Raw genomic sequence first — 25,978 nt, 5'->3', positions numbered from 1 at the left:
TCACCTTGAGACTACAGGTAAGGGGATTTCTTTCCTCTAAAATGCCATGACACAAGTGATCAGAGGTTTTGATCCTTGAAGCTTCTGAGCTTTAGATAAAGTCTTTAAGTAAAGCAAAAAAAAGTTGTAGGAAGAGATTTTCACTGACAATGTTAGCACCTTTCAGAAAAGGTATTTTTCACCATAAATGGTTGGCTCAGAAATATATTTGAAATTCAACCTTCCTTTCCAAAGATTATCAATTTCTAACACACATTTTACCAGACATTTTTCATTCCTTCCCCTGGTTAAAATAATTTGGTTTTCCACTGACTCTGTTGGCATGAAATGAAGAGCACAGCTCATCACTGGCCTGTTTCGCTTGCCACTTGGGGTACCTGACCTCTGACTCCATCAAGACACACAGGAAGTCTCTGCAACCCACAGCTATCAAACTTCTGGGTCACATTAATGGTATTGAAAATACTGAAAGCACTTATCAGATGAGACAGGACTTCTCTCTCATGCATCTATACATCATTTTCAGTCTTTTATGTGCCCATGCTATTGTCATTCTGCAGCTACTCATGATATAATTAAACATTTCCTTACTCCTGTCTAGTTGTCTAAGAAAAGACTTCATTAGACGGGCATGCAAGGTCTTCTAAAATGTTCAAACAGCAGCACTGTAACCACCAAAAGTTGCTTTTTCCTATTACAGCAAATGAAGTCTATTTCTCCAAACCATCTCAAGTTGATTTTGTGGTTTAACCGGACTTGTTGCACCACAGAGAAATACCACTTTCTGTAGAAGCCCAGAAGTTAATAGGAGGTGCAAGAACCTCAATGCAATTTAGGAAGCCTGGTCATAAAGATCTGCAAATAAACTCCTGTGAGCTGCAAAACATTATAATCTGGCTGAATAGCACGTGGTTAAAAGCAAGATTTTCCTGAGAACAACCCAGAGAAGTAACCTACCAAAGTCAACTTGGAAGCAACCGTGAGTAGGCAAGCTGGGAGACGCTAAATAGCCATGCTGTTCTTTAACTGGCATTCCAACACTGCAAGCTCAGCACAAGCTTCTACCATCCTAACGTTTTATTACCTTTGCTGTCCATGTTTAGTCAACATCATGATCTATTCCCTTCAAACACTGCTGGCCTGCCAAGCTTAGATGCTGTCTTCTACTAAATGAATATATTTTAGGAAAAGCTCCTGAAGTATAAACTACTCCATATTCTCATACTAATGTCGCCGTAATGTTTTCCTGACCCAACCAAAACTAACTAATGCTACGTGTGGAACTACCTATTCATATTAATGATCTCTTGAGAATACAGCTCTCAGCAATGTTTTATTCATGTTTGCTGAAACTTGCATGAAATTGTACATGGTTCACGCAAAACAGATGTCAGAATAGGTTCCATGAGGATTATTCATTAGACCCCAAATTCCAGAATTCCTAATAAGCATCTCCCAAACACTGTGGCAAAGGACAGATTCCTGATTGCACAGGACCTTATAGAAGAACACATAACCATGGGATATCTGCCCAGAAACCAGTCCAGAAAAAAAAGCCGAAAGGAGAGATACGGGTTTGCAACAATTTACATGGGAAATGTCTTAAACTAGAATACCTACAGCACGTGGATGTATTTCTGCAGTGAGAATGCTACATGAGGTACTATGAACGAACACTGCTAAAATACTCCAACTTTTTTGTGCCCACAAGGATCAACCAGGCTACTGGGTCTAATGGAGTACTTTCATTCCTTGAGTACTTTCCCGAATGTGGTTCCCCTCAGCACACCTTTATTGTTCACAGGATGTATCAAGAAAAAACAGCTAAGACAGGCTGCTGACCTAGGGTCTGCTGTAATTCAGTATGCTTGTGATCTCAGTCTGATCTTCCCATCCAAGAAATCAGTGGAAAAAATTCTAAACTTGTCTTTATTTTGTTATGTTATCCTGTTTCCAACCTTTAAATTGTTTCTTTTTCATATACAGCAACTTCTAATGGCTCACATGCTGCATTGACTAGTTTGCAGTGACTATATTAGATGGTCACTCACTTTGACTAATGAGAAACAAAAGAGGTAGCCTAAAAATCATTCTACTGCTGCAATACATCTACAAAGAGCCCTGGGCTCTTAAATGAATACTGCCACTGATGTGTCTCACTGCTGCAGTGTGAAGTTGTCTAATACCATTTTAGAAACAAGAAAGAGACAAAATAAGCTTTAATTTTAACCTTACCAAAATTGAACTCTCTCACTTTTCTTCTCCCAGTATTGGCTGCTTCATTTGCTGACTCGGTGTTCTTCGGTCTCTTGTTAGGGGGCAAGTAGTCTTCATCGTCTTAAAGAGACGTAAAATACATCACTGTTTTAATGTCCAGACAACTATGTGCAATGTTGGAACTGTTTCAAACTTCAAAGCTCTAATGCAAGCATTGATCTGTGCTTCATTAGAGGGCCAAATTTTGCAACAAATTACTTATCTGAGTAGCTTTTGAAAGCTACTGGCCTGTGTATGAACAATCTGTGTAAGTCAGGGAATCAGCACAAGGCAAAAGTTGGCAAAAGCAAAGGTTTGTCTCTATCTCCTAAGGAAGACAGTATCATTTTCTGAAACACAAGTGGTCATTTCATGACAACAAAATGACTATACAACAGCAAAGGAAACTGGAAAGGAATTGTGCAGATGTAGATTTGACTTTTTATCTAATTGGAAGTATCATTCTACCAACAAGTCTTGGAACACACTACCTATGTTTGATCTTAAAGAGCTCAAAAGCTGTAAAAACAGTTTCAAACCAATATAACTCTGATGGACATAAATGAAATTCATTTAACAAAAGGTCAGCCCTACCCCAAACACACAAAAGAGAGGGAGGGGAGAACTTCTCTGTAACTCTTAATTCCTGGAGATTCACAATATTACTGCAACGAAGCAGGAATGCAAGATTCTGACTTTCTCCTTTGTGTGTCATAGAGCTCCCTTCTGGGAGACTGGTTTTGATCCTGAAGCCAAATTCACCTATCAAACAAAAATGTGGCCAAGTCAAGCAGCTGAAGACAGACTTCAAATCTTTTCGCTATAACGAAAACCAAGCAGACATAGAAATGTTGGTTAGAAGAGATCTCTGGAGGACATCTAGTCCAATCTTTCATTTAAAGTAGCGTTATCATCAGTGCTATTTTAGGTCAGCCATGGCTTTGTCCAGCCAAATTTTGACACCTGCCATGGATGGAGATTCTATCACTTCTCTGGATGACTTGTTTCAGTGCCTCACTGCCCTCCTAGTGAAGAACCTTCTCCTAATGTCCAGTCTGCACCTCCTAATACGCAAGGGACCATTGCTCCTTGCCATATCATAAGCCACTACCAGAAAGTGTTTGTTCTTTCACCCAACTCCCTTTCAAGTAGCCATAGGCTCTCACTAGACCACTGCTTGCATCCTTTTCACTCCACTAAACAAGCCAAGCTTCCTCAACCTCTCCTCATGGGCCCTTTGCTCTAGACTCCACACCACCTTCACAGCCTTCTGCTGACCTTCAAGGTTCTCAACATCCACGTTGAACTGGGGAGCCCAAAAGTGGACATAGTATTCCAGGTGTGACCTCACCAGTGCCAAGCAGAGGGGCACAATAATCTCTCAATCCGGATGGTCATGCTTCTTCTAATGTAGCACAGTTACGTGGTTTGCCTTATAAATGATCAGAGCACATGATTGGCTGATATTCAAATTGGCATCCACTGTAACTAGGCCTGTCCACTGCAACCCCCTGCCATCAGTATCAGACAAACTGAAGCTTCACTTAGACCCCCTGCAACACATCACTTCTGTTATGGTATGATTCTTCCCAGAAGCTAGTGTTAACTAGAAATTTTACATAACTACAGTATGTTTACAAAATGACATGTTCTTCAGAATGCATGTTGTAAAAGCTTTTTAAAATCTAAATTAATTGCTTTTAAATAATGAGTATTCTTCAATACTAATGCTTGAAAAATATGTGAAAGATGAACATCTGTCAGTCATCATTTCAAAACTGGCCCAATGAGTCCAATATGTTTTAAGTATGCTGTGGTTTTCTAAAGCTTCTGGACTAGATATGTTGATGAAGCAGTGCACACTTCAGACTGCAGTCAACATTGGCACATAATCCTATTCATTCAGTGCCAAGAAATACAGACATGGGTGGGTGATTGTGAAACGCTTCTTTGACGTGAAAATGCCCAACAGACGGAAATCATGGGACCAGAGAACTAACCTTCAATGGTGACTTCAACTTCAGGATCCTCACTTGTTTCTGAAGGTGCATGCTGGGAGGAGTCTGAAGGGAGAAAAACAGTACTGTTGAGTGCTGGACACAGGAAAGATTTTTAACCAACCATTCAGTGATTTTGTATTTAAACTTACACTTGTCAAAGCAGCCCTCAGGCTCAGTGAAATATTTTGCATTCACAGCATGCAACGAAAACAGGAGCAAAGATACTTTACCCTAAGCCTTTAAGCAGTTCTAGACAAGGCTAAGGAGGTAGGGATTATACATGCTAAATTGTGTGTGCAGCAGTGCAGAGTTGGCATTGATGGCAACAGGAAATTCCTTAGTCCTGGCTTAATAGCATTAATAGAATCATAAATATTTTTCTCTTTGTTATCAAGAATTGTTGAAAACATAAACAAAGACTGTGTGCCATTGCCAGATGATGTATTTCTTTATCATTTATAACAACTCAGAGTGGTAACAATGATTTTCACAACAGGTTGCAAGGCCAACAGTGAAAAATGACAGGGAAATTCATAGTCACAGTGCTTTTGTTGGGGTGGTGTGCACCAATATAATAAGCAGGATTAGGCCTATCAACACTCAGTGGCAGAAGGAGCAATCTGAATTTAATTTCAGTAAGGTTAAAACAGTGAAGCCGATTATATTAGAAACTATTGGAAAACTTAAGTATGAGCGTATACAAGAATACATGCTAATTTTTCTGGCAGGAGGAATATTTTCTTTCAGATCTCTAAGCTGGTAGTTTAGTGTCACGTTGGTAGCAAGTCTGAAGGAATCTCCCTTTTTCACCGCTCTTCACATAACACCATGTATGGTAGAGAATCAGCAGTATCTACTGAGATTATCTTAGCTGGAGTACATTTGAACTATGCCAAATATATCATCTAGTTCTTGGAAAACATAGTATGATGTTTTGATTGCACTCAGATCGAGTACAGGGTAGGTAACTCAACAAATGCAAAGCAGAACAAAAGGAAAGAATTATGAGGTAATGGTCTTTCAGCATATATGAACAGAAAGTATGCTCACAGAAATAACTATCACATAAACTGATCATTTAGAGCCTTTTTTGAGAGCATCAGAAAAGTTTCATATTTTTTATATAGTTGTACATATGAAAGAAGTACAATTTTGGTAAATTTTGTGGAAATTTAAGAATAGCCACAAAGACTGACAAATAGTCCATCTAGCCAGTACCAAATCCCTGATGAATGGTCATAATTCAGAGAAACATGCAAAAAAAGTCAAAGCAGATGGTAACAAAGTTCAGGAACAAAGTTCTCAGATAGGACATTCCTTCTTAAACCATATCCAACTGACTGGTTTTAACACTGAAGTAAATCTTTTCTAATATAGCAGTATCATCACTAGATTTTTTTTGACCTCTTAGTAGTTCATGGCGCCAGCAGAAGGTTATGGTAATAAGTTAAATACAGCAATTCTAAGCAGCAGCCTTCTTTACAGTTCTAAATGTTGTCATTCACTGGCACTGTCTCCTCTTACTTGCATGATTATAAGAAAAAGAAATTGTAAACACTGAGTTTACTTCTCCTGTATCCTTCACTGCTTTGTCTCCTACCTAAACTAAAGAACAGCAGTGCTTTCAATTTTTGATCATACAGAAGCTCTCCAGCTTTCTAATCATTTTTGTTGCCTCTCCATATTATGCTGCAGACAGGCCACCATTGAACATAACCTTCCAAGTGAAGACATACTACCTATTAATATCATATGAGCACCGTATTTCCATTCCCAAGCTTTATGCATGCAAAAACTGGGGTTTGCCTGAGAGAAGAAAGAGGACAATCACTGCCAGCTGGACACATCCACCAAGGTATCTCTAATGATACTACCGTGTCTCCAATGCGATTTCATTCAGTTTAAAACAACTATTTTTGATGCACATAACCTTGACTTTGTGAAGATTGAACTTGAACCACATCTTTCTGCCCACTCATCCAGCCTTACTAAGACCTCAGAAACTTGCATCAGCTACAGCTAACCCGGGGAATCCTGTCTACATGTGAATTTTGCCACTTCCTTGTTCACCATCTTGTCAAGATTACTGGAGAGAAAAAACAGTGAAAACCACCATTGACATACATCGAAAGATACTCTATTATATCCCTCTGGGGGGTAAGGTATCTGCAAATCTTCTGCATTATACTCTGTAGCTTTCAGAGCAACCCTCAGAAGAACTTTAAATATCTATTAAATGCATTTCTTTAACAACAGTTAAAAGGATATTTGTCAAAGACTACATAAAATCCAAACACTATCAAATGCTTTTTCTTCCTCAGTCATTTCTGTGAGGATCAGGAATAAATAATTTCCTTTTACAGAATCCAGGCAAGACTGTCCACACTGTATGCTGATTTAAACAATAAATTAAACTTAAGTCAGACTGTTGCCTGAAATTTTTAGAACTGCCTGTAGACTTTTTCACAAATGCTAACCTTCAGAAACAACAGATTTTTTACTATTTAGCAGTAACAGGGTGTAACTGTCCATATTTCTTTGACATAAAATCATAAAAGAGAACATATTTATGAAAAGCATGTGTAAAAAAATCATATTCTGACACACAGGGCCACACTCAGCATCTGTACCCATAAAATTCTAAATAGCCAAAAATAAAGCAAAGTCAGAGTCTCGGTCCTTTCACATCACTCTTTCCTTTCCTCAGGCTTTCTCTTCGTAATTGGGCATGAACAGGTCATGGCATTACGCTTAGGAAAGTGAAGTACTCAGATTCTTTCTTTTCAAATAAGGAGTGTTAATAATGCACTCAGGAAGAGCAGAGAATCTTATTCTCCTTTATCAAGAGACATACTTCTAAATTTCATATAATGGTTCCATTAACTACTGTGATTATTTACCTTCAAAGCGAAAAAAGTGAGATTTGCAAGAGTGAGTATTGCTGCCACCATAACTTGCCTCAACACCCAAAAATACTCATGAAACTGGTTTGAGAGTCAGGTGCATAGAATGAAAATAGCTGGAGTATGATGCACGTTTGACGTCATGTAAAAGCATTAAATGCTGGGTGACAGGCACCTTATTAATGCAATTTATGGTTTAAAAGAATGACCGCTTCCATCACAACTTGCCTACAGCAAGCCACAGGGTGTCATGATTTAGGAGACTAAAAAAAAAAAAAACCAAACAAAAATAAAGCCAGAAAAAACCAACCATGCGGAAATGTGGAAAGAGAATGGTTGGAGGAGGAGATAAATGTACAACTTTAATTAAGGCACCACCTTTTCTTTAAAAATATTTATTTAAATAAATAATATTTCTTTAAAAAAACATCCAACGATGTTAATTCATTTTCAAGAAAAACGTGTCATATCTCTAACCTTCTACCGGTATTTCCACATCTGTTCCTTCACTGCAATCGGAACCCTGGTGGCTTCCTTTAGACAAATATAAAGTAAAAAACATACCATAATAAAAATACAAAAGGAACTTCTTTTAACATCGACTATTCAAAGCAAGAATTTTCATAGGCCAAACATCTAGAGCTATAATGTTCTCACAAACGACATAAAGAAGGCTCAATTTCCAAATCTTAAAAATTCATGACAGCAGGACCACTCTGACCTTATCAAATAATTCAAAGCTTGAAATGCAGATTAGTTTTTTCTAACATTTGCAAATGGGCAAAACAGTATTTTTAATACAAATCTGAAAAGGCTGAAAAAAAGCATAGAATTTTTGAACAAAATCATTTCAGATGTTGTTCAGATCCTGTAAAGAACTCCTTCCACTAAACACAGACTTCCCATACACTTGTGTTCTGTATGCGCCCGTTCATCTCACACAGAGCTAAATGAAAGAAATGATCAAGTTGTAGTCAAAACACATAAGCAGAGGTTTATTAAAGGTTATAACAAATTACAAAACAGACTGAATTTCACAGGAAACATATAAACCTTCGGACTTTCAAGAATCACCAGTGCTTTAAAGTAATCAACCTGATGATCCAGAGATCTTTTCTAATTTAGAAAAGAAAGCAATTAGTTTTCCTTTTGTATGTATCTTTAATTGGAAATCTGAAAATTAAAGCAAATGAAATTTCCAATTGTTTTAAAATTTAAGTTCCAGTACCCTAACTCAAACAAGCAGAGCCCTGAAAAGTAAAACTCACATATTCAACTTCCAAAACAGATGTGAGAAAAATACAACTAAAAGATCTACCTGTGTAAGTTTTCGCAAGAGCAATTTTTTCATCAATCTCTGATGTTTCTGAAGGGCCTGCTTGGGAACAAAGAGAACATCTTTTAAATTGTGTCTCACAACAAACACACTTTCCCAGTCCATAAAGGAATTTGTCAAATAACTCTAAACTTCGTATATCGTGTGCGTATTTCATACTTTCCAGAAAGGTGGACTGGGGGAAGACTGAAAAATAATCTGTAAATCCTTACTCAGTTCAACAAAATAAAAACTTTGAGAGGCCAATGGAAGAAGGTGTGTACATTTCTTGGATTACTGAACAGTCAGAGACACTCATGCAGAACAGCAGGTTTGGGATTTTTTTGTGTGTTAATAACCTAAAACTTCTTTTCAAACATGAAACATTGATAGTTATACCTTTTTAATGAATTTTTAATCAGCTAAGTCTTTCTCCTGTGATTCGTTAAAATCTGCATTCCTAGGGAGTCCCTTTTGACTAATTTGTATCTACATTAAAAAGACAAATTCTGAGAGATTAAAATCATTTACAACACTGCAAATTTATTTGCTTTTAATCACAACAGCTCCTTCATTGGCAATGTATGAACCACTTTAAAAAGGCTTCTAAGGAAACCAGCACACAACCATTCGAACGACACTTAAAAGATTAAATTAACACCACCGAAACTCCATTGCTTAATGCCTTGGCACTACTGCGGTTAAACTGAAAGACTGAACTCCTTACAGCACAATTTGCTTCACGCTGAGCAAAAGATCATTTTATACAACAGAAACGGCATAAGCATATCAAACTAGCGTTGTGTGTGGCATATGGGAATATCATTCTAGACCTAACTAGAACGGAAGGATTTGGACTAATTGTTCTGGGTAAATGGCATCATTGCTGGGATCATTTGCGAATACAGTCTGCAGGATCATACAGCTCCCCAGAAATTATGGCCATATAGTGGCAAGTTTAAAAGCTTGTTAACAATGGATATGAATAGTTTCACAATAGGAAAAAACTATTGTTACACATAAGGCAAACAATATTTTAAACTCGCTTTTTCATATACATACTATATACATACATACAAAATAATAGAGCAGAAAACTGCTGTCATGAACAGGCTTAATGAATATTTCATTTAACTGAATGACACATAGTTCATTAAATACCATGAGCTGTTCAAGAAAATGGAGTATTTAGGGATTATATTTTTTAAAGGAAGATAGCTCTGCTTAATTTGACTGGTCAGATTTTCAAAAGGATTTTAAATGAATGGGATTTCAAGCGAGGAATCTATACAAGGTTCTTCTATTGATGGGATTCCAACATTACTAACACTGAAGTTTTACATGCATTTCTTACACTAAGTGCTGTTTTAAGCAGCTCCTGCCACTTCTTTGCTGGGTGCAGGGCCTGGGGTTATTTTTGGTTTGTTTAACCCAAAGAAGCTCCCTGATTTGGTTCGAAACATGGCTCCACCAAGAGCTGTACTGGCACAACTCAGATGAAAGTCCATAGAGAGGAAAAAGCAAAGGGAGGAAAAGGAACAAGGCAGATGCCAGAGGATATTGGCACTGTTGTAAGACGCAAGGTAAGAAGTTCTCATCAAACTAGACTGTGATTTGCAACTCTTATGGGTGGGTAGGAGTAGAACATAATCCATTAGATGTCCTGGAAAATGCTTCCATGGCCTAAATTCGCTTTTATTTAAATAAATATATTCAGTGCATGCAGCCAGACAGTCATGTCATTTCCTAACATTTCTATAACATGCAGTCACTATAATTCATAATGCACTGAGACATTGAAGCATGCACCCCATTACAAGCAAATGTCCTATTGTAAAGCATTTATTTTTGTGTCGTATTCCTTATTTCAGAAATCTTGGACAGGTCTGTTTTACCTACATATTCTTCAATAGTCTCTATTTTGCATTATCTTTATAGCAAATGCATGTTTCAACACACATAAAAATGGCAAAATAAAAATCTTCGTCTTGTTCCTGATGTGAAAAAAGATTTATTTCATTTAAAAGAAACACTTACTAGGCTTACAGCCCCTGGGATTAAGCACAGAAAACTCAATCCTCTCAGCTTTAATGTCAATAGAAGTATTTGTAGTAAATCCATCAGATTTTAAAAAGTGACTCATATAGACTGTTTCATGGAACTTGAAACAACAGCTCTTTTTCATATAAGGAAACTTTGGCAGAGAAAGAAACAGTATGAAAGAATTGTTTCAGAAAAATGATACATTCTGCTGGTTTAACTTAGTAAAAACTAGAAGATGGTATTTACAAAGAACTCTGAAATTTCTATGACCAGGAGATGTTAAAAAATCTGATACACTTCAATTTTAAAGCATTCATTTACATGACAGGCAGATACACACGCATCACATTTTCTTACTAATAAAAATAGCTAGAACCAAGTAAGGTGCTGCCTAGCTCCAGAAAAAAGAGCTCCATCCAGGGATAAAACTATGTAGGAAATCATAAAAATGAAAGCCAAGTCCAAAAAACCCCCAACAACAACAGAAAACTCAAGAGATGAGAACTTAATTCCACTGCAGTAAGTACAGTGGAGGAAGGATGGTCACAAAGGTGGGAAGTCTAGTTACTAAAACCACCAGACTCTCACATCAGAAGTACCATCTTCCAGCAGGGCTAAGCCTTAGAGCCTAAGCTAGAAGATCGGAGGACAGAGCCAAAGCAGTTATATTTCATACCAAAGAAAATCCGAGGTACAGTTTTCACATAACTCCCAATTTTCCTAGGCAACACAGACCCACTTAGAAGTTCTGTAACATTCAGTTAGATTAAAATTTTACCTTTCCTGAGTAGATAAAATACCCAAAAGACCAGTATGCCCAAGTCATATATTTGGGCTGAGATGCTATATTGAAGTTAAATCTTTCTAATGAATAGCTACTGCCATAAATGGCAAACCTCTGAAATGCAGCCACTATTTTAGCTTTTAGAATTTATTTTAAATTATATTCTCATACATATTAAATAGAAATTTTAATAATATGTTTAAATTTTCATCATGCAATTTATTTTTCTCTATGCCAATTTTATTTTTAACACCAGCAGAAAAAGAAAGCCGCAAGAGAAATTTTACAAATTTCTTTTGTGCAGCATGCTTGTAAAGCAGTAGGGCAGACAGAACATTCACTGGCACTCATGTCAATATTTTTTATTCTCAAATGGAAGGTACCAAAGATTTTTTTCATTCAGATGTTGTTCCTTCTGGTGTTGATTACACTTTTGAACATATGCAAAATTCTACAGTAAAATTACAGCTGTGATACTCTTATTGTTTTGCAGCTATTGATCTTGGAATAAAAGGCTGTTTTTGTTAGGCTTGCTTTTAGAAAAAATATTATTTCTTGCTTGAAATACTCTGTGTTCATTTACTTATATCTTGCCAGAAAGTACAGCTATTTGATAGTTACTTAATTTCCTCAGGAAGCACCTTGCAACATTGTGGTTTGTTGTTTCTTCTCTGCATATTCCAGCTTTCTGGATTTTTTTTTTTTTTGAGATAGTATCTACAGGCTGAGTCTTACACTACTGCGGTTTAGGTGTTGCCAACTTGGATTTGCAGTTTTAGCTATATTAAAACGGACATGAATTCTAGTATTTTGCGCAATCTCCAGTTGGGAAATACTGTTGTCAGAGACATACTAAAAGATGTTCACAACTTCCAGTGCTCCCGAGTGAGAATAAAAGTACAGTTTATATTCCAAATTTGGGCTGTTTTTCAAACTGAAGATACTTTCATCCAATTTCATTTGGTTTTGGATGAATGTCCCATATTTTAACTGGCTCACTCTAGCATTTCCTGAAATCCCCAAACTGATAGTACTATTCAACCACGGAGTATTTTAAAGAGAAAAGATGTTAGCAGTCATTTACTCATTTCTATCTGGTTTATAAACCGAACCGGTCAGTTCCTAGGACACATTGTTTACAGCCCTTTTCTTTTTGCTTTCAGTTCTCTGTTCTAATTTCAAGGCATCACTGGTAACTTTGAAGACTGGCATCCATAAAACTGATGGGATAACCTGCTTCTTGCAGGTAGTGTTCAATACTTAGTCAGCAAATTACTCAGTACAAGCGGCGTGACTCCAAAAATCCTTGTTTTACTCTGTGCTGAAGAAAAGGAATGAAGATGGTACATATCCCTGAGGAGTTTTCTTAACATATTCCTGCTTCTTTGCAAAATGAAAAACATATTATGTATAGCTCTTAATTCTATTCTGTTAATTGATTCAGAATTGATTTGATTCAGAACCGTTCTCGTTTTGGCACTCATTTTTGCCAGGAAAAGTTTTCATCAGGATAGCTTGGGTCTTGCGGACAGCCTTCTGGTAAGAAGCCAAGCAGCGTGTTTGCTGCTGGTCCAACACTAACTTTTTTTCTGAAACAGGCAGTCTTTGGTGTCATCCAAAGCATTTAATATTGCAGTGACCTTCTAAGACACTGCAAAGAACACCCACTGACAGACTGCTAATATGCACGGACAGAAAACTGCTCCGATACTCTATCAAAACACCCACCTCAAGTTTCTATGGACAAAATTCCTATTCCCCAGTCTTCTTACCATGTACTGGTAGAACATTTCTAAATTTAGTAATTCAGTACTAACTGCTGGCAACATGTAAATGCTGCAGCCTACCAGACATTTCTTTAATCTCCTCTTACCTCCCATCTACAGTTGTAATTCTCCTCCTGTTTGATTAACTGAGGAATTTTGTGTGCTACCAGGGAGCACACAATTTCAGTTAGCATTACAGATTGGTGAGAGGAAGCGAATGTTCATAGAAAAACAAAAAGCTGTGAAATGTCACTGGTAAAGCATATTATCCAGCAAGCCTTGGGCACGTTGCTCTACTCTAACAGTTAAGTTCTTTCTTCTCATAAACCAATAAGCACGGCTACAGCTGGGGCTTTGAACTCTTTTGGTAAGGTACTTTTAGTAAGAACAATTACCCTAGTCATTTTTTGCTGCAGCAGGTCTCTACAAAGATGTTTGCACATATTTATGCCACCCCTCAAAGCCACAGCTTAGTCTATAACTTTTCTAAGGTTTACTTCTCTGCACAACACCATACACAACTTGAACGCCCTACGTGCCTCTTGAATTTGTAACTGAATGCACTTGGTACAACCTTTGCTTCGAATCTTAGTGGTAGGATCTCCAGGAAATGAAGGGGAAGCTACCTTACCTTCCAGGGAAAGCGACACAACATGACAACTTTTCTTTTTGGCTCACAGCACCCCATTCCTTCTACCAGTACGCTCAGTTTTGTTTCATTCTAAATGCGAATCTGAAGAACTAAACTGGGTGTGGGGAAAGTGACAGTTGTTAATCGAGCATCAACTTAATCTGAAAAAATACATATTTAACTCTTCACCAATCAGAAGATTTAGAAGTCTGAAAAAAAAGACAACCAAAAACCCTCAACAAAAAGCTACATTACTTAGACTTCACCTCACTGCATAAATGGATTTTTTTTAGCTCAGACAAATGTGCTGCATTACAATGGGTTACTATTTTATAAGTAACTAATTTCAGTATGGATTCTTCTCAAACGGGATCAGATTACACTTCAGGCTACTGGCCAAATTCTGACATTGTTACTAGGCATGAAATGGAAACCCGCGAGGGGCTGGAAGGCAGAAAGATGACAGGACTTGGGACTTGGCTTTGGAAAGCAATGCTGATTCGGAGGTCTTCAAAATATGATCTGTTTTTATTACATTATATTATACCTGTAAGCCCATGGCCCCTAAGGCTAGGCAATGTACAAATATGAAGAAAAGATAATCCTAACCCCAGAGAATTTATCTGTCAAATTATGAACATGGATAGTGTCATTTCGCAATACTGTGTGGTTAAGATCTCACTGCGCAATGTTCATATGTTACGTAAAATTTGTCAGTAACAGACTATTCATTCTACCTATTCTATTCTATTCATTCTACTTAATCCTATTAATACATATGTTGGAAAGTGACCTAGATAATATTTGTGTCTAAATATGCACAAAAATGTTATTTTGATAATATATACCATTACAAAAACAAAAGAAAGTGGTGGTTTACACTTCTCTGGTGAAAATACAGCTATCCCTCAGAGATTTGTGATAGCTTTACTGTGTTCTTTTGTATTGCTCAGATAATTAACTTAAAGACAAATGCAAACAGGCTGAAATAATAAATTTAGGGTTTTAGTTATTTTATATTACCATTTGCAGTCAGTCCTTCTTAATTACTGTTCATTTCCACCTACAGAACTAATGATTTGTTTTGTTTTTCAGTCCTAGTTGAGGTTAACATGCAGTATTTCAGCCAGATATACAGAGCTGAGGCCAAGTTATAAGTAACCGAAAGATACTTTAAATCATACATAGAGCCTGAACCACAGACATCACGAATGTTGCTACGTTTTGTCTATATAAATAGACCTTTCGAAACAACTTTGACGCATATTGCTCACTCCATACAAGGAAAGTGATTGATATACTATGAAATTTATTGAAACTCTAAACTAAAGAAAAGGTCCAACCAGCTCTGTAGCTACTATCATTTGCAAGGCTTCTTTGCTGTTTAAACAGGTCTTTGGAATTGCTGTCTGCATATTGGACCCTTAGAAAAAAACAAAGGGTTCAAAGACTTTTGCCACACATTTTCCAGGGAAAATGGGTCTACTAGAGTAAGTTCACCTGCAATTTCTCCTTCAACCTAAACACACGCATATGGGTTTGCTGAAATTGTACCTGAGATCTCTTCCTGTTCTTCAGATTAACTTTAATGATAGCCAGCATGGAAATTTTGTATCCAAATAAACCTAAGCAGTTACATTTTTAACAGAACAGGAGAAAGCAAAGAGAGGTACAGCAAGAATAACACTTAAGCAATCAAGCATTTTTTGAGATAACCCCATACGAAAGTTAGTATCATTACCTGGAATATTATATTGATAGTAGTCAGGATCCTCCGATTCCTCCTTCACTGTTACTGTTGCCATTTCCAAAGAAATTCCTGTAGAAGCAACAGAGGAATCAAATATGGACACTAATGAGAACTGGATTCTTAAACAAAAAAACAAGCCCCCAGGATTCCAGCTGGTCTCTATTCCAAAAAAGAAAAATGATTTGCAAGTGCTGAAACGAATGACTACAACAACAAAAGCAAAATGACATTCTGGTGGTTCTGTTTTCATGTCCGGTCTGTATCAGAAGGGACTCAGGGACACCTTCCTACAAACTAGGCATCCTTGCAAACACCATCTCAGATATGAGGAATTAAAACCCTGTTCTTCCTTTTTGCCCACCATCACAGCCAAAAAGGGAAAGATTTTATGACCTTTCATGCTAAAAGCACTACTTGACCTACTCCTGCTCACTTCTCTATACATCCAAGTTCAAATACACTCTAGATCAAATTGCACTGCTGAAGGCAGTAACACTACCAGCCTTAAACCGCTCTTGGTTTCATTAAGCTGAGCTATTCTCTCCATATGCCTTCACAGCATTCCCTAAATGTTTTCAAAACATTCTGACAAAAGAAGAAATTACTTAAAGTGTCTACAAAGCAGCACTGGAAAGCATTTACCTATCAACACAGACAGTAAAGAGTTGATTCCTCAGAATCTTTTTTGATGGACTTCACAAAAAGCTAAAGTTAACTCTTTGTATATGTTAAGCTAAAGCATGTAAGTGTGATAAGTGTGAAGGCTTAACCTATTAAAGATAGCCATTAAGGGTTATCAAACCGCAAGTTTAAAGTTATGAAGTGCTAAGAACTAAGGCAGAAAACAGGGCAAAACATTAACAGCTTAGCTCTGCAAAGTGCTGAGGAGCGTAGCCCAACCCAACAAAATACAAAGTCAGAAGCTTATCTTCCAGGCACACCTGCAGTCTCACTGGCTTTAATGGGATTATCCATGCATTTATTTTAAAGCATACACTTTAGTATTGCTCTGCTACACACCGTAGCGCCTTGCAGGATCATGTCCTAACTGCACAGGAACTTATGAATGCCTGATCTTTTTTTTACAGTAAACAACACATTTTATTATTTATTTCCATTTTAGCTACAAAATGGTATTCAGAGTTCTGGCACTTTCTGTATTTTAGCAATATTAAATAAATCAAAATTTTCTCTCCACATCAGAGATAAAATCATCTTGAATTAAAACAAAATAGAAATCAGGAATTTCCTCTTATCATTTAAAACTAAATTATTTACAAAGATAAAATTATTTAGCCTACAAAATTTTACAAATCTTCTCCATCTAGAAAATGGATCCTTTGGCTAAGCTTAAATACTTGATAAAGTCTGCAACTGAAAACTGGCCTTTTGTTAGGAGAGAAAAGCTTCTCTTTCTCACAAAGGATGGCTTTTTGCTGCTTTTTTTGTTGGTGCTTCCTATCCTTGCTTAAATATAGCCTTCTGAACAGAAACTGATTATTCAGTGTTTTGCAAAGAAGGACAAAATATTGAACATACCAGAATCCTCATTTGGTTCCGTTTTTACTTGAATAGGAGGGCAACTACAAAAATAGACAAACAAATCAAACACATTTACAATATAAAGAGTAAATGTCACATTTTGGGACGGTTCCTTAGTTATACATGCTGTCTAGTAACATCAAACCCACTGTATTGCTTTAAAACTAGGAAAACAAAAGTAAAAGATACTGCATGTTGGCTTATCTGAATTAACTGAAGGGAATTGCCAGGAATCTCCTTAGACACATTCTCAGGACATGCACAATATTCACAGCGTGTTTACCATTTCGTGAGAAGTGCACTCAGAAGCACAGAAACATTTGCTGTTTGCTCCCTGTTTTCACATTAGTCGATTTCTGATTTATTCCAGATATAATCTGTTAATTTGCTAAAAAAAATTTCTTATTTTTTTTTTTAACTGAAGGGGAAGGAAGGAACATTACATCTGTTCCCCATCACTGCTCTATCATAAAAGATGACAAACTTATCACTGACTAACAGACTTGAATTAAGAACGCTCACTGGACTAATTAAACTGAGGGGAAACTTTGTCATCTGTTTAACTCATAACCATTTCCCTACAAACAATGGTCAAAAAAAGAAAATTCAGCTCCGTGCTTTTTATGATCCCAGGCAAGCAAAAGTTATCCAAAAGTCAGTTGGACAAAAAAAGCACATTACAAGAAAGATGTCGTGTGAAAATACACAGCTGATACCAACTCACACTACACAAACTCATCTGTTTTTCAGTAGATGAAATACTTGAAGACGGACAAAAAAACTACATTATTTTAAATTCACCTTCCACCTGGAGGTATAATTGAATGTGAAGGATCTGTCACATGAGCTCCTAAAAAATTAAAAGACAATCTGTGAGTTTCCAGTACTCCATTTACCTTAAAAACAAATTGAAAAACATCAATTTCATGAAGAAGTAAACCTGTTCACATCTTACAAGTATCTGTGCATATTTTCTGTATTTACATAACTAAAGGATACATCTCTCATTAAATTGCTTTATTAATCTATAAAACAACTCCAATTAAAAATTACTTCAAATGTGCACAATCACTGTGCTTTTCACCACACTGGCGTGATGCTAAGTGAAAATCTTTGGAAAAAATCTAAAGAAATCCTTCATGTACACTCTGCTAAAAGACAATGGATGATTTAATATTCCTTATCTCTATGTTACAGCTAGACACAAATAGATTATGTTTTTGCAAAGTCATTTAGCACACTGAAACCCTGCCTTGTCTTTTCAATATAAATATTATTGGAATCTCTGTAATTTCTCATTCTCTAGTCTTCTTACTGGGCACAGACAACACATTTCTAATTTTATGAATTCAGCAACAACAGCTGGCTACCTGTTTCATCTCAGAAAGCAAAACTTTTCTCTTTTGACTATATGCCTACAGAGATTCTGGTAACGAGCATTCTTCATCTTCTTCATAAAACAAATTCTCATATTTATGAATGTTGCAAGCAAAGCAATGTCATAAAAGGAACATAAAGGGACTTCTTCTAAGCTAGAAGTGAATCTTTTCAGTTTCATAAAAGTCATTCTAGCTCAGACTTCTGTAAATATATAGGCTTTCATAGGCACTGTAACACCTAACCACTTTAGAAGATTAAATCAATTTTTAAAATGAGACATAAATATCAAAATCAGCTATGTATTGGAACACTTAGCACAGCAAAAATCTATGCATCTTCTAAAAATGCAGTGCACAGTCTTTCATCAGTTCAATTCTCCTTTCCCTAAAATGAGGCTACTATTTAATTCATATTAAGCTTAAATTCTGCAAAAGGACAAAGAATGCAACAGAATAAATTTTCTAATTAGCTACTCACAGCAGAATGCATAAAGGAAAAGGTTATAGTTCCAAAAGTAAGGCAAACCACAGTCCAAGAATTCCTGCAATATTTGGCACCCTATCCAAATGTTCACATCTTGTATCACTATTGCTTCCCTGCTAATTACTGGACACAATATTAATGTATATTTAAAAGCAAAATTCTAATCTGTTTCTGTTTAGTCCAAATAAGTGCTAACTTACCTAGGTGCTTCTTCGGCTCTAGGAAAGGCCTGTATTTAAACAAAAAAGAAAAATCTATAGCTTTAGCAAAGACACCATTACTTACTTGGTAGTATAACATTAAAGAGGTGGCACTCCTGTTCAAGTGAAACAGGCTGCACTATATTTAACTAATAATTTAAGTCCAAAAAAGTAAGTGAACAGACCAGTAGAAGGGTGAGTAAATAACCTTTTGATGATAAATGAGATCCCTGACTTGTTTTCTAAAATCCATTTCAGGGTTGAAACATCATAATTTGCTGGATGTTTAAATGCAAGTCCTTCTGGCAGGCCCTGCACTACCACAGCAGACTGGTCCCGTTGAATCTTCTCATATGGCACAGGAACTACTGTTGACTTTCCTAAAGCTTTACCTAGAAACCAAAGGAAATTTGTGAGCAGTCAAAAGTACGCAAGTTACCAAAAATTCATGTTTAATCTCTCCCCACTGTTATTTCCAAGCCCTACAGTTTAGAAGCATGGCAAAAGAAGTGCTCCTTGTCTAGTAGAACTTGTTTTCTGCTTCAGTGAGGAAGGCATGAAGCTATGCCTTTAGAGCCATTGACCAAAGGCAGGATCCATGGAAGAAAAACAAAACAAAACAAAACCCAACCCAATGCACACCCATAATGCTGTGACTTCTTTGCTAGAAGATGAATCCTTCAAAAAAACCCTTACTTTGCAGAGGAAACAAGCCTCCCCTTCAGCAAACCAAAACCTTGATATCTGTGCTAAAGGTAGAAAAAGAAAAGATGCTTATCTGTACAAGAAACCAAGTATTGCAGGTGTTAACATGCAGTGGAACCAACTGAGACACAGGCTTTCTTAAAAGAAAACTAAATACACTGTTCTCTGCAATATTCTCAAAGTTCACATCCTGCAAAACATGCACAAGAATGAAAACTATCCAAAATATAGGTGTGTTTTGGAATTGATATTAAACGTTAAGCTTATCACATTGACGGCAGTAGAGTTGGAAGGCCAAGACCATACAGTACTTTCCCTCCAACTCAAGCGAAAATTTAGAAAGCTAGAACAGCTATTCCAAAGACTTAAAAGCACTCACCATAGCAAAAGCAGAAAAAGTCCTCCACAGACTTTCTGAGAGCTTCCAGCTCCACAATATCCACTGTCAGTCTGTTTACAGGTGATACAGTCTTTGTTTTCTGCAGCTCTGCAGCCCTCTCCTCTTCTGTAACACCTAGAAGTTATTTATAAAAATAAAATCAAATAAAAAGTAATTAAAAACCCCAGTACCAAGTTGCTTGAATTTGGAACGGACACTTTACAGGGTTTCCTGCTGGAGATCCATAAAAACTTATTTGCCTTAGGGGCAAATGTACTGATCTATGCTGATAATATATGGGCAAAGGGTAAATTTACATTTACACCCTAATTATTATATGCTGTTTATGACCTTCACAAATATCACCCTCTGAGGTATAAAAATGATGATGAATTAAGGGACACATTCAAGTAGACTGTTTTTGCATGAAGAGGTAGAAAAGACTGTATTAATCCCAGGAGGACATAATACAGCAGGAAAAAAATGCAAAGCTGACAAGAAACAAGGACTGAGACAGCCACTGGAGGAAAGTTAAAATGCCTGTATAGAGGGTCTCATAGCTCTCTAGCGCTACTCTTGATGTCTTATTCAGCAGTTGTGTTATATCCTGTTCTGTTTATGCTGTATGTGCTTAACTGAATTTTTTATGCAAGGGATCTGACTTTTGGTACAACAGCTCTTTCATCTTTCAAAAGATGTTTTTAAGTACATATCTCTAATGGCTGGATAGGAGGAGTTGCAATCAAGCTGTTAGCACACAGCACAGATAATGAGGAGATCTAAGCCCCCTATACCTTCTTCTTTCAGCAAGTCGTTGCAAAAGGAGTGAATGAGTAACAACTCTTTGAATCTTAAACAGCAAAAGGAAGTGATCCGTTTCAGGCTGTAGCCTTTGCTTTGTATCACTCAGCTCTTGTAAAGATTTACTGAGAATCACCCAGCAAAAATGGGCAAAAATAACCCAGATATACTCTGCATATGAAAGAAAAAGCAAGGAAGATTCATGTTCATATAGGCAACAGAATGCTCGATGTTTAACTTGTGTCATGATTTCACAGTGAGCAACACAGTGATAAGTTTGAAATACTGCAATTTGCATTATAAACACTGCTAGCATAGTAATTTTAGGCTAATGCAAGAAAGCAAACATTAATTTGAAAACTGATAGTAAACACATTGTGAAATGAGTTGAAGAGGCAATACATTTAGTAAAAACGCATTTATCATTTTAAAAACTCGTAACTTCGATAAAAACATCTATTCCTTCCTCTACAGATCACGTGTCTGCTTTGTGCCCTGCAAATCCACCTCCAAATGACTTAAATCTCCAGCTCTTCGAGCCTGAAACTATTGCAGTCTCTGGGGATAAAGCACACGGGCTATGGTAGGGCCTACCATGACACCAAAAACGATGCAAAAGGGAAATACTATTTACCCATGACACAGGGGCTTAATTAATGAGAGTTCATAAGATCTGCCTGTAGACTCAAGGATAGACTATCAAAATTTCCACATACCGTTACATCCAATATTGCTCTATGCTTTTTCACATAAAAGACTAATTCACTGAAAAAGCCTTTATTGTCAGTAACTTTTCAAAAGCATACCAACATATTCTAAAAAAATAAAACAAAATCAGGAAGATGACACTACTCATGTGCTATTAAAAATAAAAAAGATGAGACACGAGAGCTTTCCTTCTTATCTAGAAAAAGGCATTATTGTTGATTTTTATTACATGATCTTTATCCAATTTCCCGAGCTCACACGGTGCACGTTTGCCCCCCTAATCTCTATTAAATTTGTCAGCCAGTTGCAGTCAAATTTGACAAATGAGATCAAGTCCCAAAGATAATAAGTTTGTAGAAGAGCTCTGCACAACAGATCAAACCCAGGAACCATTTGTTTCCTCCTCCTCCCCTCTCCAGCAGCAAAATCCAGTTCAATCGACTTGGCCCACTTGCCGGCCGAGGGAGAGCGGCTAGCTGGCCAACAGCAATGCAGTAACACTTGGCCAACTAAGCATGTTCATACAGGCTAGTCGACCACCATACAAAACGCCTAGGAGCAGCCAAAGTTCATACTGCCTCTTGTCTAGCTGGAGGCCAAAACTGATAGCAAGCATTGAAGTATTATTCAATTGGGTAGGCAACCTCTTTCAGAATTGTAAAAGAGGGTTATCAATGTATTATTGAACACACAGGTTTAATAATGTCAGTAAAATCTTAAGGTGACTAAATTCAGATGCTTTTATTGTAGACAGGGATGTCCTGCTGGAGTCTTCCAGTTCAAATCTGATCTAGATGGTCATTTTATCCAGTCCCAAAAACATCAGTTTAAGCAAATGCACACAGAGATCTTGCCACTCGAACAGCACAAAAAGTTGGTAGCACTGGCAGGGAGCAGCAACTGCTCTTCTGTTGTGGCTTCCCTCATCTCTTACTGGAGGACGCACAACTTGCAGGCTGTGTAGAAGCTCTCATCACAATTACTAGAGCACCAAGAGGAGATGCCTGAAGCAGGAGCCAGGCTAGATTCAGAAGAGGGGACACCCTGGGCACATGTTTGGTCAATCTCACCAGGAAGTTAACTAAGGTCAGAGCATCTGTGCTTCACAGCAGCTGTCTAAAAGAGCTAAGCCACAGCCCTATGGTGGTGACACTAGGGCAGGACAGGGGATTTGGAGACATCGTCAAGCCCAGGGTAGCTGCCCCCTTCCTCTTCCCCTGCAACCCAAGAGATTCATGGCAAAGAGGGGGATGGAAAGAGTAAAGGACCGAAACATTTCTGCAACAAGAGCTAGAAGGCAAGTAGGGGAAGGCTATGCTTGGCAGCTGTATTTATAGGGTATGTGGTTTGGTAAGGGGGGAAGGTTTTATGGTGAAAGAATCACATTGCACACAGCTGGGAACACACCATGGTGCTAGTCCAATTGCTCTGCAAAAGCTAATCCAGAACCAGCAGGACTACAATGACCCAACTACCAACCATCTCAGATGGCTGAGTGTCTCTTATCTTCTTGCATTATCAAGGTGGTTTGGTTATTTAGAACGTCCTACCCTCTTACTTGTCTTGAGCAACAACAGACTGGTTTTCATAGTCCAGTCTACCCTTGGGCTAGGAAAAGAATCAGTCGAGTAGCATGCAGCTTTTACCAGCCTTATGAAAAGGACAGGCTTTTTTAAAAGCCTGAATAGGCTGTTTTAAAAGGAAAGAGTTCTCTTACAAAAATTCTAAGTATAATTTGTGATAGCACAGAAAATGGAATACTTGGAGTGATAAAATTTCAATGTGACCATTCTTTCCTGTAGTATGGCAGCAATTAGATAGCTACATACTGACCTCTGCACAGTCAGACTCTCTAACTTCCTGTCTTAAATAGTGACTATTATGCTTATAACTCAATGAAAAGATTTATAGCTCAGAAATATTATAAGAAACCTATTTTGAAGGTCCACTAAAGCAAAAGACATTCTCCAAATACAGCAGAGTAAATCAGACCCTAAAGTACATGCGTCTTCAAAACACAAGGGAGAAGCTGCTCTTTGGAGGGGGAATGCTGCATTTTTCCTATGGAGCAAAGCATGCCAAGCAGGATATGCTGTAGACAGACAACGTCGAAGGAGCACTGTCCACACCTCACCCAAGAATCTGAGACAAAAACCTCAAGTGTTAGCAGATGAAGAGTTTAATCAACTGAAAAGCTCCTCAAGAATGTGACTTGATGATGAGATGCCTCACAAACTACAGAGAAAAGGTGGCAGGACTGAGTAGCTGAAGTTTACAGAGCTCCACGCTCCTCTAACAAGAGTTAGTCCCATGGTATGTAACGCATCCTGTAATAGTATCAGAAGGTTTTTAATCTCCCAGGTGCATGTCCAGAAAACCTGAAAGTGATTATAAGAATATGAATGTCATCTATGTGGAGATGCTCTTGGAGGGAAATTCAGAAAAAAAAATATTAAAAAAAAAAATTCCTGCATATATATTTTATCATTTGCGCTTAAGGAAAACTACTCCCTGAAAACTGTCAACCACCAAAGACAGAAAGTGTGTGCACATATGTAAAATAGTGTTTTGCTTTGTTTTGTAACACGTCAGCCCAGGTCATCTGCAAACTTTAGAGGCCATCTGATTCTGTAGCTACAGAAATTGGACATTAACCTCAAATTAAAGACAAATCATGTTATGGTTATCAAAGGTTCACTTAAACCACAAGCAAAGCAAAACTCCCGAGGCAGATAGCTGATATCTGGCTCCTGTATCTACAACAACTTTGTTTGTTTGCAACTCAGAGAAGCAACAAGCTGGGTGGTCTCCACTGAAATATTAGTGAACTTCCTTAGCAGCCTTTTTAAACTCTTCCCTTCATAACCCTTCACTAGCTAGCCAGAGACAGAAACATGGAAGGTTTCTACTAATCAACCCAAGCAACCCCATCTCCAGTAAGGTCTCAGAGCCTGCCTTTGCAAGAGAGGTCAGGTACCCAGATCTGAAACAAACCTACAGAGCGTAGAGCCTTGAGCAAGCCAGGGCATGGTTAGAGCCAAAGGTGCTGGAAAGAAAAGGAGACTGAACTGGCACATGAACAAGAGGAATCACTGTTCCTGACATAGCCACGTATCTAGAGAGACAGAAGATGCCCAAATTGTCAATGCTTAATTGGGCTTGCAGGTCAAAAAGGCGGGCTGGCATCCAAAGGCAGTGAAACCTGCACCTTGTTACAGCAAAGCAAGCACTCTTGAGGAAGGCAGGCAGAAAATGATCTTTTGAAATTCTTTAAATGTAACTTGTGTCTATCCTATATAACAGAAATCTTGAAAAATGCTTTTGAACACTTGGGAAAAGAGGTAAAATTAGTTGTAAGACAAGGCAAACCACCAGCAAAGTAAACCTTAAGAGAAACAGATTAATTCAACCCTCCTACTATGAGAAGAGGGCTGCAAAGGAGACTGCCAAAGAAACAGATGGCTAGCCAGGACTGACCATCACCCACTTCAGGTAAAGCCCTTTTACCAACTTGGGAAGTGTGGGGGGTGGGGGGGGTGGGAAACAGCTCAAAAGTTACATTACATTTCAAGCTGAACCATTTAAGTGATGGAGACCCCGGGGGGGCGGGGAGAAAAAGCAGATCTAGCTCAATAACAAAGACAACGGATATTTGCTTTGTATTTATTGTTACTAATTGTAAACTACAACTATTTGGTAAGTGCTAGGAACGTTATCTTATGTTTCATCTGGACTACATCTTGAAATAAAGATAAGCTGTCATTTATTTTGAAAAAACTGACCCAGCCATTAAGGGTAGATGATGTACTAATAGCTACATTTTGCAAACAGGAAACAAAGTGGTTGAAACATAAACCTTATATAAGGAGTCTTGTGGATTTCAAGACTAAACACAGCTCAGTTTTAAGACTGCAACAGGAAAAACAAATAACCCTGCTCCAAACTAAGGGAAAGAGTGGAAACAGAGGCCAAATGTGAACTAATGCCTCTGCTAAACAAAATGACATAAATGCTTTGAGGCTGGGACAGCAGTAGTCTGGAGTGCTGGAGGTGGTTGTGATGCTTGCAGAAAGTCTAAGCTTTCCAGTAGTAACATTAGAAACTGCATAATTTTTATTAAAAAAAATGGAGAAGGTACCTTGCAAACTTGAGTGATGAGGACACTCCATACATCTTTGTAACATCCTAGGAACATAGGAACTCCCACAACTAACCCACTGTGCTAGGATTTTAATCACATAGAGGCCTAGGCACAAACACCAAAGACCACCTTACACAGACAGCTGCAGAAGAGCAGGAAAGGAGATAGACGAGAGCGCCTGCAGTCACCAT

General features: G+C 37.7%; 1 protein-coding gene across 6 annotated transcripts in view; it reads right to left on the bottom strand.

Annotated features, from left to right (window-relative positions):
• GTF2I (general transcription factor IIi) overlaps window positions 1-25,978 on the bottom strand; it is a 79,329-nt gene that overhangs the window by 34,251 nt on the left and 19,100 nt on the right. For 2 of the 6 annotated variants that reach the window (XM_026107171.2, XM_064523447.1), the window contains exons 4-13: window positions 20,138-20,272; window positions 19,262-19,445; window positions 19,054-19,082; window positions 17,792-17,840; window positions 16,988-17,031; window positions 15,440-15,517; window positions 8,478-8,537; window positions 7,637-7,693; window positions 4,257-4,319; window positions 2,236-2,337 (exon numbers count right to left, since the gene is read on the bottom strand). In XM_026107171.2, coding sequence (XP_025962956.1) covers window positions 2,236-2,337; window positions 4,257-4,319; window positions 7,637-7,693; window positions 8,478-8,537; window positions 15,440-15,517; window positions 16,988-17,031; window positions 17,792-17,840; window positions 19,054-19,082; window positions 19,262-19,445; window positions 20,138-20,272 — 801 coding nt within the window. The remainder of the gene's footprint in view (window positions 1-2,235; window positions 2,338-4,256; window positions 4,320-7,636; window positions 7,694-8,477; window positions 8,538-15,439; window positions 15,518-16,987; window positions 17,032-17,791; window positions 17,841-19,053; window positions 19,083-19,261; window positions 19,446-20,137; window positions 20,273-25,978) is intronic. The other 4 variants (XM_064523444.1, XM_064523445.1, XM_026107174.2 and 1 more) reach the window with 4 other exon arrangements.

This window comes from Dromaius novaehollandiae, chromosome 19, assembly GCF_036370855.1.
Source record: "Dromaius novaehollandiae isolate bDroNov1 chromosome 19, bDroNov1.hap1, whole genome shotgun sequence".
Classification (NCBI taxonomy): Eukaryota; Metazoa; Chordata; class Aves; order Casuariiformes; family Dromaiidae; genus Dromaius; species Dromaius novaehollandiae.
Note: the sequence above shows the minus strand (reverse complement) of the source record. Positions and strands in the feature narration are given on the sequence as shown.